Source organism: Perissodus microlepis, chromosome 7, assembly GCF_051167445.1.
Source record: "Perissodus microlepis isolate ML-2025 ecotype Zambia chromosome 7, ASM5116744v1, whole genome shotgun sequence".
Taxonomy (NCBI): domain Eukaryota; kingdom Metazoa; phylum Chordata; class Actinopteri; order Cichliformes; family Cichlidae; genus Perissodus; species Perissodus microlepis.
In genome coordinates, this window is record NC_140467.1 from 55,311,812 (window position 1) to 55,326,047 (window position 14,236).

Consider the following 14,236-nt stretch of genomic DNA (forward strand, 5'->3'; position numbering starts at 1 on the left):
GCTATAAAATGTACACTTTTTTCCCCCAAGGAAATTGACTTGAACCCACCATAACGTCACATTAAGAAGGAAACCTACAAAAAAGTGCATTTAAATGTTTCATTTAATTTAATCAGTTTCATCACAGTACAGATTTGTTCACATTTTAAAGGCACATGCACCTCATCAGTGCGAACATAAGGCTGACATCGTGCAAAAGTTCCCTTAATAGATTCCTTGCAATAAGAAAACATATGAAAAATATCAGCATGTGTTCCTGCTACCAATTAAAAAAGGCTCTTAGTAATATAGAGTTCAGTTTTTTAAAAGCAGAGTTCCTTCTTCAGATCTGAGGCACAATACTGAAAATAAACTTATACTGGATTACAGGACATGGTGAACATTTCAGACTTTGTTGTCTTTCATTGAAAGGGTCATAGAGATATTTATGAGAGTACAAAGATCTTTTATGGAAACTAAGCTTCTGCCACAAAAAAAAAAAAAATCAAAATGAACAAAAACAAAAAAGAATATTGACACAATACATCTCCACATTATACAGTTAGAAGCAGCTTTTGGTTTGGTCAGATTAGCGTAACCATGTGTAAACCTACTTACACGCAGTTGCTTAAATTTTCTGTGCTGGCTAACTAATAATTGGTGGTATGTTTATACTGAATGAAAAAAAAAGTTAAGTCATATTAATCCCTTCATCCAACTCATGGAAAGCATTTAAATGAAACCCTAGAATGTTAAACCAACTCTTCAAAAACGATGATGATGAGTCACAGTTTCAGTGTAGCAGTAAACCTTTCTCTTAACTTCACAATCAAAGTCAGAAGAAGAATCAAACATTTTGTGTTTCTGAGAATGGTGAAATGTTCAGAAGACACTGACTATGCCTGAAAATTGCAGTTTATACACAAACACATGACAGCATGGGGAAAGAAGGTTATCTTAGAGGTGCTTTACGCAAGTATTTTATATGGGAATTTCAGACACTGCTAAGCAGCTAACTTTTTCCCATCTAACGTTTTTCTAATTGAAGACTGGCCACTGAGTCTCTCCAAAACCTGGAAGACTGGCCACTGAGTCTCTCCAAAACCTGGACTTAGTCCTTGCACTCTGCAGTCTTGGTGAGCCTGGCATAGCAGTAGATGAGCCAGTTCTCCACCAGCTGCCAATTTTGGTAAGGATGTTCCTCCAACTTCCAACAGATCACCAAGAGTGCAGAATAAGGTCTACCATTTCACTGCAGAGACTCGATGGAGAGGTAGAGGAATGCCATAACACTGAGCTTACATGTAGCGCCTTTGAAAAACAAAAGTAAACTTACAAGAGAAGAAAGATGAGTGTGGCTCAGAAAGACGGCAGAAATTTTGACTCGTAAAAGGAAAAGTACACTGATAATACACCAACTGTGAACCCTTTTCCAGTACTGATGTTTAATCCAACATTTTGACCGATATCTGATAACGATTGGGTAATGTTTATTTTGTTGTCGTTTTTCTAGCTTTTTATGTTGGACATCATATAAAAAAAAATTGACAAGTCTTTTAGATTTTTAAATGTTTGAACATTTAGTGCAAATGCGTGCACACGCTGATAACAATCAACAAGGTCGATACTGGCTGATATCAGTGTTTACTAGATATGTCAATCCATCTCTATTTACTGGTATATAGTACGAAATGTTGATTGCGTTATCATTGCACGCAGGCAAGCTGTCTTCCCCCATATACAGGCTAAGCTAATCAAAAGAGCAAATTTCCAAAGAAAGTAATGACTCTGGGCCCCTGAAACTGACACAGTTAAGTGGAATACAGCCACCAGTCACTTTATTTGTCAACCATGTTTTTTTTCCTGTCAGAATCTCATCTCATATATGTAAAAATTTGGACAAACTGATCCCACCCTCCTTTCAGACTTTGGTGTGGTCAACGTTTGGCAGCTTCTTTGGCGGTCTTATTTTTGCTTGTAATCCCGGCAGCTGTCACTCACGCAGGACTGGAGCTTTATGAGCCGCTGGTTCATGATCTGCAGGATGGAGGGATCCACCTTCTTCACGATGTTCTCCAGCTGATGCGGGTCCGACGTCAGGTTATAGACTTCTACAAACGACTTGGGGGGTAAAAAAAACCAAAACAAAACACTGAGAAGCTTCACATCTACTTTCACTAAAATGTGTCCAAAAAACAAAACCCCCACACAAAAAAGTCCCGGGTGTACCTCACTGTCTGCAAATTCACAGTACTGCATGTTCATTTTGCTGTCCAGAGTTCTGACACAGGCATACGTGTTGTTGTAGGCGTCTTCACAAACACAGTCTGGGAAACATTGCTAAAGACGGTGAAAAAATGTTACAGTGAAGGTTTCTTGGGAACAGAGCAACAAACTTTCAGAATCAGCAGGAGCAATATGTTTTGTGGCAACATGAACCCTATTTTTAGGCTTTAGTCCACAGTTGTTTCCATTTAGGAAAATTGCCATCTATTCTGAATTTGCTATTAAAAGGCACTTATTGGAAATTTCCTTACAAATTTGCACCATTAACTCAAGCCATTAATAGAATCTGAACAATTAACTGACTTCAGTTACTGTGTACTGACATCATGAAGCTCAATAGAGCCAGGCTATAGTTTAGTTTCTATTATAAGTCAAGTAGTGAGTAGCATCCAGTCTTCCCTCAGTGCATTATCAAAAAAGCAAAGAGGAAAACAGTGGAAAGGCTGAGAAAATACTTCTACTGTATTCAGCTCCCTTTTTTTGGTATCATAATACTTTGACACTGAAGAGAAAAAAGGAATTATTTTAAATAACTTTTTTTCCCCCTTTTTCAATCAGAGATTATAATATTACTGGAAACTGGAAGCATGTTACTTTCAGTGGTGACCAGAATAGGAAGCCTGCTTTTGTAGGTACTCACAGATACTCCTGGACCTAATTTAGGGCAAGTAGGGTCTGATGTTGGCTGTCCTTCTCCAGTGTACTCAACAAGGAAGTATGGTCGTGCAGTGCCATTACGCAATGAAGGAGCCTAAGATAAAATTTGGGTTAAGATTTAGCATGTGGGAAAAATAAGTGAGAGTCAATGTAAAGAAGCAGCTGACCATCTGAGCGAGGAAAGACTGCCCGTCCACATTCACAGACGACAGATTGACTCCAGCTATGTCCAGTATGGTGGGAGCCAGGTCTATATTCAGTACTGGAGCCTGGAAGAAAAAAAAAAAACATCACGAGGGGGAAAAAAAGGTAAAAAACAAAAAACAGTTCCAGAGACATTAATATGCTTTTAAGCAGCTGGAGTGTGTGTTTTAGTGGAGTATTGTTCTGACCTGCAGCACCTGCTTGGCTTTTATGCCAGGACCACGGACCATTAGCGGAATCCTGATGTCAAATTCATAGAGCTGCCTCTTATCAATGGGCAGCGAGAACTGACCTGGAACAGCAAGTACAGCTGATTACACCTAGATCTAATCAATCACTAGGCAGCAACTCAAGGCATTTAGGCATATAGGAATGGTCAAGATGACTCGCTGAAGTTCAAACTTAGCATCAGAATGAGGATGAAAGGTGATTTCTGTGACTTTGAACATGGCATGGTTGTTGGTGACAGATGGACTGGTCTGAGTATTTGAGATACTGCTGATCTACACGAAGCTCAATCATCTCAAAGTGGTTTATAGACAATGGGTTCAGTGTATTCAGATGCCCTCCATTCACCACATAATTGAGTGCCTTTGGGATGTGGTGGAATAGAGGATTTGCATTGTGAATGAAAATCTGCAGCAATTGTATGATACAATCGTGTCAGTACGGAGCAAACTGTGAGAAATGTTTCCAGCATCTTGTTGAATCTAGGCCATAAATAATTAGGGCAGTACTGCAGTTAAAAGGGGTTTCAATGCAAAGAAAGGTGTACACAGTAAACTGGCAGGTGACTGTGCAAATACCTATAAGCTCTCAGGTCAGACTGGGGAACACAAATGTAACCTGTAACAAACAATTTACCCGCTATTGCTTTTAAAACAACATCAGATGGTTTAAAATAATTATTTCATTCAGTTGGGTGATTATTTGTTGCAGTCATTACTGTTTATTTACAGGTTTTGGTAGTTTTTGCACATTTTTATTACTGAACGAATCCCATACAGACAGATCAGTCATTGGTCAATATCGGTTTATTATATTTATCATTCATATAAGATAAACCAATCTGAAGATTTTTTCTTTTTTAAACATAAAAGATACTTGGGATATAAAAATGTTGTAATTACATATGTTCAGCAGAGTGCCTCAGATTCTGTTTTTTTTTTTTTTTTACAAATCTCTCAGCATTATTAGAAGCGCATGTGCATGACAATGATCTGAAGTCGGATGGTGTCTTTACAGTAAGTGATTTATTTTTCCTGTACTGGCTTCTCTTTATTGGCTCCCTGTTATATCCAGACTCAATTTTAAAATCCTTCTCCTCACATACAAGATGTTGAATAATCAGGGCCCATCTTAAAGACCTCATAGTACCATATCAACTCAATAGAGCACTTCATTCTCAGACTGCTGGTTTTCGTGGTTCCTATCATTTTTTTAAAGTAGAATGGAGACAGAGCCTCAGTTTTTGTGCCTCTCTCCAGTGGAATCAGCTCCCACCTTGGATTTAGGAAACACACACCCTCTTTAAGAGGGAGAGGGACTTTTGATAAAGCATTTAGTTAGGGATGGATCAGTTGACCTGAATTATCCCTCATTTCTTCTTAACTCACTATATTTTAATACATCACTCTGCATTTAGTCATCAATTACTATTAATCTCTGGTTTACTCCAGTGTGTCTATTTTCCCTGTCTCGCTCTCCTTACCCCCAATTGGTTGTAGTAGATGGATGCCCCTCCCTAAGCCTGGTTCTGCCTGAGGTTTTTTCCTGAGTTCTTCCTTTTCCAACATTGCCAACAGGGTGTTGTTCTTTTGTTCTGGTTTTCTCTGTATTATTGTAGGACCTTCACCCAGCAATCACTTTGAAGTGACTGCTGTTGTAATTTGGCGCTATATCAATAGACTGAATTGAATTAAATTGAATTATTTTCTATTACCCATGGTATTTCTTGAAGAAAACAAACCATAAAAAAAGGGCCTAAAAGTAACTTAAAATGTTTTGGTGACTTGCATTTATGCAATGCAGCCAGGGATCTAAAAATTAAAAATTAAACTGTCTTCTGTAACCCAGCAGTATAAATCCAGCTCAAGATGACACAGACAGAAGGTACAGAGCATGAACTAATCTAAGATTAAATGGAGGAGTTTATCAAAAACAGACCTGTGTGGTAGCCGTTATCTGAAGTGTAGAAGATGTAGGTGTTGTTTAGCTCCTTTATACTGTCAAGTTTCTTCACTAGCTTCTCCACCATGTCATCCACAGATAACAGGGTCTGCCACCTGCCAGAGACATCAGAATGTTTTGGATGTACATGCTAGGTGGAGAAATATTTGGATGTTGATATGATTTTCATAATTTTGGATCTATACACAAACAAAATGGATTTTAAAGAAATCAATAAAGATGCAGTTAAAGTGCAGACATAGGCTTTAATATGTCAGGCTGAACACAAATACTGATTTTACCACTGAGGAACTGCAGATAACTGCAATTACTCCTATGATTCAGGGATTTTGTTTTCTAAATTGTTTAGACTGGTTTAATGTCTGCAGTTGTTTGCAAGTGTGGAATTTTGCTTTCCTGAACCCATTGGAACAAATTATATTCATAACTTTTATTAGTCATTTGCTATTTTTTTTCAAGCAATTAAAATTAATTGTTTATTTGTTATGTAATTTCAGACCAAAAAGGACCAAACAATGAGTACCCATTCTAATTTCTTCTATTTTACTTCAGTTTCAAGAAAGGCTTTGTCCTTCCTAAGTCAATTTCTAATATTTCTTATCTATGGGAGAAAAAAAAAGCTCTGGTGTTGACCTCAACAACCCCAATGAAGACAAATAGGGAGGATGATCACAGGATCCTTTCCATATTTTAAAAAATACAATACCATAAAATTCAAAAGCATCATGCAGAAAACTCTGAGGTAGTTGAATAAATAATTGATTAAAAAAATGAACTTTTTGCTGCATCTTCTGATTTACAGAGTGATTTCCAGAATCTTCTGTGTGAGAAAAAGCTGCAAAATGAAACACAAATTTTAACCTGTTTTCATCCAATTTTCATATTTCTGTTATGGAGAAGTGTGTAAAATTTGATGTGGGTCAGGATTTACACTTCAGACAAGAATTTATCATCATATATGACAGAATTATCTTTACAATGCTAGATTTAAAATGAGGGCAGTCTCAAGGACCTCTGTCTTTCTGTGAAATCACTTGGAGGTTTGTGACAAAATTAAAAAGTACATAATTAAAATCTTTACAGAGAGGATGAGAAAGAAAGCACGTGGTATGCTAACAGACAACTCCTGACTTCTCTTTGGCCAGTTTCAGCATTCAAACTCGAAAGCTTCTAACAGCTAAAATGTATTAATGCTTTATCCCTGCTGGCTCATGAGGTTAAAACTACAATTCGATTCAATTCTGTGTCAAATTACAACAACGCTTGCCTCAAGGTGCTTTATATTGTAAGGTACAGACTCTACAATGATGCAGAGGAAACAGAGAGAAAACCCAAACAATCAGATGATCCTCTATGAACAAGCACTTTGGCAACAGTGGAAGGAAAAACTCCCTTTTAACAGGAAGAAACCTCTGGCAGAACCAGGCTGGGGTGAGGGGAGGAGGAAGACAGAAGAAAATAAACAAAAACAAAACTAGTTTTACCATTTTTTTTACGTTTTCTTGTTTGACAGTGGTGACACTATTCTGACTTTGTCTTCTACGAACTATGCGCTTTCATGCAAAAAGAGACATACGCTTAACAATTGTACCTTTTCCTGTATGCATTATCCAGGAAGGTGATTGAGCTGTTTGGCATCGGATTAGGAGGTTGGCGTAGCAGCCAGTGTTTATCCTAAAACATTCACAAAAATAAAAGATTCATTAGAAACAAAATTAAAAACCAGACACATAACACATAGCATAACATTCTTGAAAAGGCATACCTTCCCTGGCTTGTTAAAGCTGCCATCTCGAGGGGCCTGGACATCCTTGAACTCTTTCTGGTACTGAGGCGCTGCAGTCCAGGGGGAGTGACAAGCTGGAGGGGACAGCATCAGGAAGAACGGATGTTGAGGGCTCCTGTCATCCAGGAAGCGAAGAGACCGGTTCAGCTGGATTGACAAACAGGTACAGACCTATTACATGACTGCTGCAAAACTTACATTTCTTTAAAAGCTTAGCTTAGGCAAAAACAAGAAGACTTGTAAAGAAATGAACACCAACTGTATAAATGTATGATGTAAGCTACAAAAGTGGCATCTGAAAGTCATTATCACCCAGGGATATAAAAATACAGTTGGTCAAAAGCCACAGTGGACCGTTCCAGGCTGTTACTCTCTTTTTCCCAATTTGAAATGTAATTTTGATTTTAGTTTTTGGTTTTTGCCATCTAAGTTTAAGATTTATAGATCAGTTAGTATGAGAGCCCATATATACACATAAACTCCTGCTTTCTTTGGCCAGTGGGACAGCAGCTGCACAACAGAACCAGCTTCGAGTCAAAATGAAAGTGAAATATTAACCAGCAAGGGTTTGCAAAAATTCAAATGACTCTAAGGGTGCAAATGACTTATTTTGTTAACCATATAAAATATGGACATAGCCAATGATCATACATCAGTTAACAAAGTTATATTGTGAAGTGTGAAGTTGACATCTTTGCCATCACCGTATTAGCTTATAAAATAGAAAACAAGAGAATTTTTACAGTATGAACGCACAAACTGTAAAATTCAAGGACAACAGTCAATTTCAATGACATCTTTTCCTGTTAATTAGGTTTCATTTACGTTTCCCCTTTTGTGCCATAAAAGAAAACTGTTTTTAAGACTTCCATCTCATCATCTTTAAACAGTTAGAAGCACAAAACTGATGTAACACATCAACAAAAGCTGAATGTCAAATATCACTCACATGTAAGCTTAATAGCCAGTGGGGCAGTGGTGGTTAGCAAGGCTAAAAAATGCTCCCTCCCTGTTTTACAGAATAGAATTTTATAAAGAAAAAAAGACACCAAGCCTATCTATGTGGGAGTATTTTTATAATATGAGCTATTTATGTTTGGTAACAGACATGAAACTTGATTGGAAAAAGGAAGTTCTCATGCTGAACCTTATCTTTTCCCTGTTGTGTGGATGAATGTGTCAGCAAATCACTGACATTTCGAACCTGCCTTGATGGCTTACAGACATTAAAACTAGGACTACTATCATCTTTCTTCATGAAATGCAGCCACACCTTGGACCAATTCTTTCTCTCCACCGTTATTCTTTGTTGCAAGCAGTCATGACAACAGCACATGTGACAAAGATCATTCAGCTCTCATAAACTAAATTTAAAGTAAGATAAACAAATTCTTTGAGTCACCTGATAAGCAGCAAGTGCGTGGAATTTAAACCTTAAATATAAACACAAAGAAACCAAATATTTTTACCAAAACTTTAATGTAATGTAATGCGTCCCACAGAAACTAAATAGCCCTTTCTAATATTAGCTTCTTTCTTGCATCCCTTTTATCGCCAGCTACTGCATTAGCTGATGATTAACCTGTCACAATGCTGACTGGCAGAAAAACACCACATTTTATGTTTCTATGCCAGCAGCTGACTGACTGCAGAGGTGAACAACCTTCTTCCCATACCCTCTTTTGTAAATTCACCCTCAAATGTCCCAAAACATACAATATTTCCCACATACTGTTACTGCCACATTCCCACAGTGTGGCAGTAATAAATAGAAAGCATATCCATGTGCATGCACAAGCATGTGTGTTCACCATAAAAAAAAAAAAAAACAGAACAAAAAACAACCAACCACCAATGACTTCAACAAACCGCACAGAGGCATACCTGCTCATTTTTGCAAAGTATCAGTAATAAAATATTAGAATTTCAGCCACCAAAACTTCTTGGATAGTCTATACCAGACAGCAGTTCATATTATTTTCAGATAATTTAATTAAAAATTAGGTCCAGTTTAGTGACACGAATCAGTATATGTGTAGCTGAGCAGATGGCTGGCAGCTATGCTATAGCCAACAAGTTGTTAAAGCAACCATGGCCCTACTGCCAATACTTAGAAGTTCCACAAAAATTCACCCCCATACAATTGTTGTAAAGTAGGGAGCTATCCACATTTCCTTAAACTATTCCATAAGTACATTATGACACTAATTAAAATGTAATCAGCTTCATGTTCAGCACAGCAAAGCCAGCTGAAGTATGAAGTAACAGATCTCAGTCTGCTCCAGGTCCTCCAGCTCAAAGATAATCTCTGGACAAAACAAGGTCTCCAACAAGAGTGCAGTAGGGATGGAAACTTAGTGGGGAAGAAGCTCATTGTTGCAAGATTTCTGACCAATGACAAGAGACTCAAGACGGCTGAATGATATCAAGTAATATCACACATGATGTCAAGGACAGCACCTAGCTGGAAAGCACTGAATGCTCAAAAATAAGAGTCAGGTAAATCAACCACCAAAGATAAATCAACCACATAAACCACGTAATGAACTCCCTCCACTTCAAATCTGAGGGTCTGATTACTACTCACTATGAGGTCTGTGAGGTAGTCGTCCTCGTAACTGTCACCGTGCTTTTCTTCTTTCCCATTGACTGACAGAGTGTAGTTGTAGTACTGAGAGTTTCCCACCTGTAAATGCAGCAAAAGGTGTCATGACAGAAGTACTTAGGAGAAATTGTGCATGTACATGTTACTTGTGACTCACCAGTGCATGCCACTGGTCCCAGCCAGGTGGAATATGGCCAACACTTCCTGCTGCTTTGCTACCATACTGAAAGTAGAAGGTACAGTTAGCTCAGCCGGCTTCAAGAGAAATGATGTAACAAGCATCTTCAGGGCTTCATACAGACAATCCTGTAGAATACTGTTTTGTAATGAGTCAGTGATCACTGCTGAGTCACCTTGTGGGACGTGTGTATCTCCATTAGCTGTATCTGCTGACTGTGATATGTCACAGTCTCTGCCAAATACGTGAGTGAATAAAATGAAAACACAACACAAACACTGTTGGGCTCCCAACAATATTTCAACATTTAGAACAGGAAAAATCAGTCGTAAGCACGGTGTATTCATTGTACTGCCTGTGTGTTTTGAAGTTTGGAAACATTTGGACGTGTATAATGCTTATAAAAGTATATACATGTACAAACCTGGTTAAGATATTTCCCAGAAAAGAATGTCTGGTATTTCAGTTTGTTGAGGTAGGTGGGGAAGGCCTCTGCCTCGGGGCCTTTCTGCCACTGAAGGCTGGAGCAGTTCCCATTGAGGGAGTTGTTTCTCACCTCGTGATTGTGAGGGTATCGACCTGTCAAAATACTGCTCCTGCTGGGGCAGCACAGTGGCGTGACTGTGAACTTCGCAGGAGGAGGAAGTGAGAACAGGGGAAAGGGGGAGAGAGAGAGAGAGAGAGAAGCGTGACAGCAGAAAGGAGGATATGCGACTCATTTATTGTGTAATCACTGGTGCAAACAGTACTTCAAGAACATTTGAGTTTTGCTTTCATACACACATCTTGTGCCATATCTTTGATTATTGTCTTGCAATGTATGTGGTTTTGCAGATTTGATGTATCTGATTCATTATTATCATAATATCTTTATTACCATGGGCAACATATCAGAATATTATATATTGTATTTGTCTGTGATTCCCACCAATTGCTCTGACACTTCAAGAGAAGAATTTTTCTTTCTTAGTCAAACTGCTCACATCTGAAAAATGACAGGATTCCCCAAGTAGACACTTGTAAAAAGAAGTCATAATAAATACGTTTGGGAACCAGTGGTTTAATTTTTACCAACATATATTGTTTCATAAACTTGTAATATGATTTATTGTGTGACACTTCAATCTACAAGTAATTACAACTGTCGTAAAATATAATGTAATAAAATAAATGTCTCCCTGTGAAATGTAGTCTAGTAAAAGTATATGTACTGCATAAGATACTCACAGAATTCACAAATGTTGCTCCTTCATCTCCTATATAGGCTTTTGCCTTCTTCATTGGTGTCTGTGCAATAGAAACAGACAAAGTGACTCACACCATAATGACAGTACTGGAGAAGTAATAGATGCTACAAGCACAAACTCAAAACATTATGACAGTATTAGCTATTGTCGAAACATCTACTAGAAAGGCACATAAAGTAATCTCTTTTAGCTAAACACTTGATCAGCTGACCATTTTTCTGTGAATGGATCTTTGTGGATTATTCAAATATCTGGTGGTTCCAAACATCTGGTAAAGAATCTCACAGGACCTAATAAGAACAGGTACCAGCTTTTGAAAATACATTAAGTGCATTCCAGATTTCTACTTTTTTAAAAAAATATGCTTTCAATTCTGAGCAAAATATTGCAAACATAAGTGCGCTTATACTGGAGAGACCTTTAAGGTTGCACGTCACTTATAAGTAAAAATACACACAGGAACAGATGTAGGACTAGAGTTAACTGAGCAATTGTTTCAGAACCCATCTGCTTTCCAAGCATGTTAGAAGCTGAACTTAACATTTAGGTTAAAACACTTGTTGTAACTTCCAGAGTTTCAAATAGATTAATTCCAAAACCAGGTAAAGGTCTTAACAAAATTTCATAAAAAATGCTATTATTTCATGTAGAAAACATCCGCATGTTGTGTAGAATAGATATCAACTGAAGGTCCTAGGCCCTCGGGCCTGGCTGTAGTTTCGTGTAATACAAACTTGTACCACAAGATATTGTAGCCATAATTTAACGCTGCAACTCATAAAAACACGTTGTTTTTTCCAATGACGCCTGACAAAAGAAAAAAAATGTATGAAGAGCGTGGGTGGCACACTCGTGCACTATCGCCTCACACCAGCCCAGCAAGCACCTTTGATGAAACTTTTAGTTAACACATATGTACAAACTAATTACAAAAATGACCTTTAAGTTCAGTCTCAGATCAATACTGTGACCGCACACTTGTATCTTTAATAAATTCGCATAAATTGCATTTTCTAATTGTTAGTTTTATTTGCTCAATTTTATTATTTTTTATATATCCAGCCTGTCTTTCTCAAAAGTCATAAATTTCCCACAATTCTTGTAATTCTTTCATCATCTAAGACAGTTCAGCTATTCAACTAACTGATTAACAGGTTCAAAGCACTGAAGAGGTTAAATCTGAGAGCTAGCCCGCAAAACAGAAAGAAAATAGAGCGTGTGTTTGTCTAAACTCAGTATCAGGTGACCATAAACAGGACGTTTCAAACAGTATGAGCACTGCATGACCTCACTACAGAAACTGTCAAGTCTCTGAGGAACCGACACGAATGACAGGTTGTATATTTCTAGAGTGAATTCACTCACCATCCCACCTATCTGAACATCCTGGTCGTCGACAAGCACGAGGATAATATTGCTCGGTTTGTCGCTTTCTGCACACCTGACGCAACAGGTGAGCAGCGCAGACAGCAGCGTGACCAGGGACAAGGCAGCGGAGTGTCCGCCTCCTCTCTGTGGGCTTCTGGTCGCACCAGCTCTGATCCTCAGGTCTGCCATTGAGACACCACAGCGCCGGGCCTGGTGCTACACGAAGCCACCGCTGCCGTTTAGCAGCTTTGCTTTCCTGCACAGGGGAGGCTTGCTGTAAAATGAGCGCGATCCGGCTGGACCGGACACACTGGTAGTTTTAAAGTTTGAGGAAGTGGATTAAGAGTCTGCGATCATATGATCACACTGAGTGGGAGGAGAGAGGACTGAGAACACCGTGTACAGCACGGCTTCGGAGTGCTTTTATTACTTTAGTTTGCATTTATTTAAGTTTAATAGTGACATTAAGTCACCAAGCATAACAAAACCAATCCTGAAATATTACGAGATAAAATATCCTTTACTAATCCCGCATCTTGAAAATATTTTGATGCTAACATGTTTGCACCGTTAAGCTATTTAAGTATTAAGGATTTCTATTCAAAAATCTAAATTATTTTTATTATCTTTGCCATGACAGGGACGCCATCTCCCTTAAACAAAACAGCAGAGTGATCCATGTTCAGCAGACATAACAACAGGATGAGGATCCAGGTGTGCAACTGGCCTCCCTCCTGAACTTTTTTAGGTGGATTATGAAACTAAAACATACAACAAAGACAGTCCAGAAATATTCAAATTCGAAATTGAATAAAATGAGCTAACAGTTGTAACAACTAACCTAAACCTAAACACTGGTATTCGTATCTATGTGCAAAATCACGCTATGTCACATTAAAATCCCTTAAAATGGTGACATGATCAAATAAACTCATATAGTAACCCAATCTACGTTCCTCTGGGTTTTTTTTTTACTTATGAAAAGAGATTTCTCTACTGATTGCTCTATGTATCTAATCAATCAAATCTTTGCGCTTCCTTTTGCTGTAGCCTGAGCTACAACTGATAAATGAAATGATTCAGCAGCTAATTGTAGTTTTTATTTCTTTTGGTTGGTTTTACTTTTTTGTTTTCACACTGGATTGAGCAAATACAACAATATTATCACAAAATAAAAAAATATCAGTAGATATAGTTTAATCCAAATAAAACACAATTCTGAAGTTTGTAGAAGGTAGTAGAGGGACGGGAGAAAATAATATTGATAAATTGATGCATATTTTTCATTTTCGAGACTTAGGCCACTCTATCTCACATAATCAAATAAGACTTTTAGAGCATTTTCAGTTAAACCTTCTCTAATTTCATATGAACTATATAAATGTACTTTATTTTTGAAGTATTGTGAAATTTAAATGAACTGTGAAAATTCATTTAATAGAGAAATTCAACCCATTATTTTGTTACTGCAATTTTTTTATTAGTGTGTGCTCAATTATGGGACAGGACTGCTTGATTTATTTATTTATTTTCATATTCTGACTAGCCAGTACTGATGTATATGTCCAAAATTACAGATTCAGATTCATTCTGATGGTAATAAAGACCAGTGAAATTTTCAGATTTTTATTTTCAGACTTTTACCCTAGATTTCTTAGGACTATGCAGGCACAACAAAACAAAACAGTTTAGTTTATTTAGCAGTCATTAAAATGGATTCAGAAGTTGCAAATTGT

General features: G+C 37.7%; 1 protein-coding gene across 3 annotated transcripts; it reads right to left on the minus strand.

Moving 5' to 3' along the window:
* Positions 1–85: 85 nt before the first annotated feature.
* Positions 86–12,865, minus strand: gnsb (glucosamine (N-acetyl)-6-sulfatase (Sanfilippo disease IIID), b). 3 transcript variants are annotated; one of them, XM_084936092.1, is made up of 14 exons: positions 12,498–12,862; positions 11,113–11,172; positions 10,310–10,513; positions 9,865–9,930; positions 9,690–9,788; positions 7,082–7,249; positions 6,908–6,990; positions 5,293–5,411; positions 3,315–3,418; positions 3,090–3,191; positions 2,906–3,016; positions 2,209–2,319; positions 1,085–2,100; positions 86–1,052 (listed from the first exon to the last, which is right to left on the minus strand). In XM_084936092.1, exons 1-13 carry the CDS (start codon positions 12,687–12,689, stop codon positions 1,945–1,947), a joined length of 1,575 nt encoding a protein of 524 aa, XP_084792218.1. In that variant the 5' UTR covers positions 12,690–12,862; the 3' UTR covers positions 86–1,052; positions 1,085–1,944. The 3 variants fall into 3 exon arrangements, with proteins under 3 accessions (XP_084792218.1, XP_084792216.1, XP_084792217.1); XM_084936090.1 differs by having other exon boundaries at positions 1,085–2,319; positions 12,498–12,865; XM_084936091.1 differs by having other exon boundaries at positions 86–2,319; positions 12,498–12,865.
* Between the last annotated feature and the right edge of the window lie 1,371 nt (positions 12,866–14,236).